Source organism: Hoplias malabaricus, chromosome 10 (genome assembly GCF_029633855.1).
Source record: "Hoplias malabaricus isolate fHopMal1 chromosome 10, fHopMal1.hap1, whole genome shotgun sequence".
NCBI classification, from domain to species: Eukaryota; Metazoa; Chordata; class Actinopteri; order Characiformes; family Erythrinidae; genus Hoplias; species Hoplias malabaricus.
In genome coordinates, this window is record NC_089809.1 from 5,198,097 (window position 1) to 5,204,096 (window position 6,000).

General features: G+C 46.4%; 1 protein-coding gene across 2 annotated transcripts in view; it reads left to right on the forward strand.

Annotated features, from left to right (window-relative positions):
• Nucleotides 1–6,000, forward strand: part of LOC136708185 (voltage-dependent calcium channel gamma-7 subunit-like) — an 89,690-nt gene that overhangs the window by 50,121 nt on the left and 33,569 nt on the right. For both annotated transcript variants that reach the window (XM_066682533.1, XM_066682534.1), the window contains 3 exons: nt 243–428; nt 3,540–3,713; nt 5,535–5,626. In XM_066682533.1, the coding sequence (XP_066538630.1) occupies nt 243–428; nt 3,540–3,713; nt 5,535–5,626 (452 nt within the window). The remainder of the gene's footprint in view (nt 1–242; nt 429–3,539; nt 3,714–5,534; nt 5,627–6,000) is intronic.

Genomic DNA, 6,000 nt, shown 5'->3' on the forward strand with positions numbered 1-6,000 from the left:
TTTAACGGTTACGACGACTTCCCTTTAGAAAGCCCTTAGGTAGCACTTAAGGCGAATTTTCTGCAACACACTTAACTTTAAGGGACGTTTAAGGGAAATCTTAAAGTAAATTTCCTGTTGTAGCTAATGCCCATGTCCACAGCAGGTGAGCTCCTGTTCTTATTGAATATGTCCACATGGGGTCAGTATAGTTATATTTATGAGGTTCTCTCTCCCTCTCGCTCCCTCCCTCTCTCCTGCAGGAGCCAGACTCTTCTGTCTCTCCATCTCTTTCTCCTGCTCCTGTTGCTGTGGTAACCCCTGTGCCCACAGCGACCCCCCCAGCGCTAAGCCCTGCCCCCATCTGTGCAGGATCAGGAGTGAAAAACAGAGTCTCACTCCAGGACTTCAACTTCCTCATGGTGCTGGGAAAGGGCAGCTTTGGCAAGGTAACACAATCAGACACGCACTTCAGTGAGCGCTAATAGAGCCATAGAGAAGCACGCACAGGCAAAGACATACGTACACACACACGATACGGACAGAAGTTTGCGGACAGTGGGTAAAAAGGCAGTAAAGACTCTGCCTTCACTCAGTATGACACATTGATATCTACACTGTATGGCCAGAGGTTTGTGGACATCTGGGCTATGGAGCAGAGAGCCACATTCTGTGGAGCGATGGAGCTCCGTCAGATACCTTTGAAATGAGCTGAAATACCAGCTCCAGCACCTTCCGAACCCTCAAAACCTCACGGCCCACTGTCGGCAGATTCATCTCTTTCAGTATTCGGCGTCTCAGCCAACCTCCAGCCTTTGTATGAGAGAGTGTTATAGTTATTTTTATATTGTTATAGTTAATACAGGAGACGTTATATTTAGATAGTGTTGATAACACCACTCCTTCACCTCCCTGTACACAACCAGTGTTTAATTCCCTCAGCCCTCACAATCACCTCAGAGTGTCGTGCCATGCATTCTGCTCCTGTTTTTTTAGTATTATTGCTATTTTGGTCATAACTGCACTGTGGAGGTGCAGGAGTTTGGACTGTGCTGTCATCAGACAACAAAATAAGACAGTGATCTACACTGAGATAAACTTCCTTGGAACATTTGTGATGAGTAAACAACAGTTAAACACTTTCAGACATCTTCATAATAGCACCTAGGGAATCTTCTAATTCTCCAATACCGTGTCGTAATAGGTATGTTATGGCGCTTTTCCACTGCATGGTACCTACTCCGCTTGACTCTACACCGCTCTACTCGCTGTTTGAGACTTAGTACCAGGTTGGTTTTCCGCTACAACAGTTCCCTTCCCCCTGAAATGTAGCTGGTGATGTCACAAATCACTCTCTAACAAGAACCGTGAGCTTTGAAAAACGGCAGTGACATTAAGCGCTGTTTAGTCATCGTGCATTCGTGTGTAGTTTCACTTTGTGGGACTTAAAGAAGTTAAGTACGGCAGTTCAGACAGATCAGTGTATTTTTGTTTCTTGTGGCACCGTCCAGTACACGCTGGATTCTTTTGTCAGACACCAATTCAAAGAACGTTGTGAGTCGGAGTAGCTTGGAGATTATACTAACGACGTGTTTGTGTTGGATGTCGGTATTTTATTGTGATTGACGACTTTCTCTGGCCAGTCAGAGCTCTGGGAAGTTCATACAGGAGGTCCTCGGGTCAGTCCCGAGTTACGATGTTTTGTGGTTACGACACATCTCCCATTTACTGTATAAAGCCTTGTTTCGACTTACGTGGTTTTGCGTCGTAAACGTCGTAACGTGAACTTCGTGTTTGGTGTGCGTGGCGCGGCGGAAGAATACACGGTTACGCGGCTCGGGACCGAGGAGGATAGGTGTTAGGATAGGATCAGTGCTTACAGTATGTTATTTACGTACAGTATGTACGTATGTTCCGACTTACATCGAAAATCGGTTTACGACGCGACGTAGGAACGGATAAACGTCGTAAGTAGAGGACCCCCTATACATCACGGTGTAGTCCCTACTTATGTGGAACCATGTGTGAGCAGAGGAACCCTGTTCCAGGGAACAGATTCGCCTATACGTAAAAGTAGAGCCTAGGCGAGTAGAGTAGGTACCATGCAGTGGAAAAGCACGGTTGGTAAACAGAGGTGGGACAGCCTGCATGTCTGGAGTGTGTAGAACATGATAAAAACTCCTGTTTATGTAGGGAGCTCAGAGGGGTTTGAGACAGACCCATGGTGTCAAACTCCAAGTATCTACCTCTCTCTCTCTCTTTCTCTCTCAGGTATATAGATGCTAATAAAATTTTAGAAATTAATTGTTGCCCAAAACTGTATTTATGTTCATGTACGTGTGTGTGTGTGTGTGTGTGTGTGCCCCTCTGTGTGTGAGTATGTGCTCTAGAGAGTTGCTTATATAAGAGCGCAGGGTTATGCTCAGTAGACAGTGCATCCTCCAGGGCACAGCAGCATGCTAAAGAAAGGAGGGAGAGAGGGATGAGAGAGGGAGGCAAAAGAGATGAGGCTGAGATGGGAGAAAGAGAGATGGGGAGAGAGGAAAGGAAAGGGAATGAGGGGGCGTCGGTGGGGGGGGGGTGGACCTGGAGACAGTGAGAAAACTGACACACTGCTGGAGAGGGGGAGGAAAAATGACATAGGAAGGAAACAAGGGATGACAGAAAAGGAGGGTAAGCGCAAAAGAGGAGGGCAAACGTGCAGCCGTGAATATAAGATTAAACTCCACCTTCTGCAGCAGTGAATTCTGAGGTGTTTTCACCTTAACTTGTGGCTAATTAAATAAAACATTTGTGTGTTTAAACACACACACAGACAATATTCTGAATCTACTGCTTGAGAAAATGTACAAGCCGTTTATTATTCTGAGTATCATGAGAAATCCCAGAGTCTACATGAGTCGCCCAGTTACCAGATTTCTTTCTAAATACAGGATTTTTACCAGTGTTACCAACCCACAAATAAACCCACCAGAGCGTGCCATGAGATCGACCGTTCCAACATCTCAGCACAGTGACTTTATTACTTTATTACACATGATAACGTGCAAGTGCAAACATACTCTTTGGGTCTATTTTTGACGCATGCCACACAGAGCAATCTAGCAGTTTCTATGCAGAAACACGCCAAGAAACAAATTGGAATTACGTAATAGCATAAAAAAATAAAAAAATTAGGAGTAGGACCAAACCCAGACTCCTTCTTCCGAAATCCTACCTCCACCTTTTCTTCTCTTGCATTCACTTTTCCAGCAGGGGGAGCTTGACTTTGTGCACCTTCCTAATCCTCACTGAACTCCTGCCCAAATGTATAACTGCGTTTACCTCCGCGTTTTGGCCTTCACGTGAGTGGTTAGTAATAGCCAGTCAACAAACTGCTAGTAGCTGCGGAGAAGCTGACTTCGTACAGGAAATGAGACCAGTAGCCTGATGTAGTAGAAAGTCAGGTTTTTATTATTCAAAATAAAAGCCTCCTTCTTAATTTTCCGCAGCCACTCCTCTGGAGTCCATTGTTAAAAGTTGGTTGTGTTGAGTTCGGTGTGTGTGGTGGCTGTTGATAGGTGATGCTGGCGGAGGAGCGTGGGAGCGAGCGGCTGTTCGCGGTGAAGGTGCTGAAGAAGGACGTTCTGTTTCAAGACGAGGACACTGAGAGTGCGATGGTGGAGAGGAGAGTGCTGGGGTTGTGTGGACGTCCACACTTCCTCACCTCTCTCTACTGCGCCTTCCAGACCGAGGTCAGAACATGTGTACTACAAGTGTACTGTAAAATATACTGTACTAAAGTAATTAGGAAATATAACATGCTCCTGTGTGAAGGTGTGTTGTAAGTACTGTGTCAGTCATTGTGTGGGTGCTCCAGAAGTGACGTCAGTCAGGGCGGCTAGTGCTTCCCTCCATGCAGTGTCCTGTCCAGTGGGGCAGTGGCAGCCACAGTTTTCTCTAAGGAAGCACCTCACCCTCACTGGTTGGTGACGGTGTGTGTGTGATTGGGGAAGTCCTAACATTGAATCACATGTTTTTATCTCATTAAAATATACATTTGAAAATGCTGCACTGGCTGTGATTATGTAACGTAGCTCTCTCTCTCTCTAAGTGTCATTGTATCTACAAAGTACAATGGAATGTGGCTTCCGTGGTTAAATTCATCCATGAGACTGAACACACACACACACACTACTACACTAGGGGCAGTGAGCGCACACCCAGAGCAGCAGCCAGCCAACCCCAGCGCCTGAGGAGCAGTCGGGGGTTAGGTGCCTTGCTTGTGAGCAGCTCTGCCATGGACTGAGGGAGGAGAGAGCCCTACAATCCCCCCATCCCCAATATTTTTTTCTCCTCATCGTGGGGATTGACCCAGGACCTTTTCAAACCCAAGACCGTTTCTTTGTCTTTAGGCCACGGCTGTCCTTTTTTACTTTGTAATAAATACTGATTACATACTAATGTAGATACTAAATAATTCTTAGTACACTGATTGACACATAATGTATTTCTAATTTATAAATTAGTTGCTGGATAGTAACTTTCATTTATTCATTTTCTGAAACACAAACAGTTCAGGTTTGTGGTGGGTCTGGAACCTACCTGGAATCACTGGGCGCAAGGCAGGAACACACCCTGGAGGGGGCGCCCTTCCTTCACAGGGTGACACACACACACACACACATTCACTCACACCAATGGACACTTTTAAGTCTCCAATCCACATGTGTTTTTGGACCGTGGGAGGAAACCGGAACACCCAGAGGAAACCCACGCAGACACAGGGAGCACACACCACACTCCTCACAGACAGTCACCCGGAGGAAACCCACGCAGACACAGAGAGAACACACCACACTCCTCACAGACAGTCACCCGGAGGAAACCCACGCAGACACCGGGAGAACACACCACGCTCCTCACAGACAGTCACCCAGAGGAAACCCACGCAGACACAGAGAGAACACACCACACTCCTCACAGACAGTCACCCAGAGGAAACCCACGCAGACACAGGGAGAACACACCACACTCCTCACAGACAGTCACCCAGAGGAAACCCACGCAGACACCGGGAGAACACACCACGCTCCTCACAGACAGTCACCCAGAGGAAACCCACGCAGACACAGGGAGAACACACCACACTCCTCACAGACAGTCACCCGGATGAAACCCACGCAGACACAGGGAGAACACACCACACTCCTCACAGACAGTGACCCGGATGAAACCCACGCAGACACCTGGAGAACACACCACACTCCTCACAGACAGTCACCCGGAGGAAACCCACGCAGACACGGGGAGAACACACCACACTCCTCACAGACAGTCACCCGGAGGAAACCCACGCAGACACAGGGAGAACACACCACACTCCTCACAGACAGTCACCCGGAGGAAACCCATGCAGACACAGAGAGAACACACCACACTTCTCACAGACAGTCACCCGCCCTTGAATAATATCCTTTAGTATTAAAAACAAAGCAGAATATTCACTAGTGAAGGTGTTAAGGAACATGCAGGTGACAGAATGACTAAGTGTGGTTGACATTTTCCCGTTGCAGGATCGTCTGTATTATGTAATGGAGTATGTGAATGGTGGAGATCTCATGTTTCATATTCAGATTGTTGGAAAATTCAAGGAGCCTCATGCAGCGTGAGTACTGCTCTGAATTATCTTAGACAATCACTAACACTTCCTATGAATCCTGTTTTCAAACAATACCCTGTACTGTCTGACACTAGTGCTATTCTGTTGTATCATCGAAAACAAAAATCAAAAAGAGTTTGTGAGTTCATTATGTCAGGTTCCATAACTCATTATGTGTAATACTCAAGAGCGTTCTTATCAGTGGATGTTATAATGAGTTAAAGGTGCTGTCTATGATTTCAGTCCGATTTAGCGCTGGGCAATTAATCGAAATTGACATTCAGATGATATCTTGTCTGTATCGATTATATCGATTATTTTTTTTCTGTTATGTCCCCATTGTGTGTTTGTGTACTGTCCCTTTAAAACCACGCTACCAA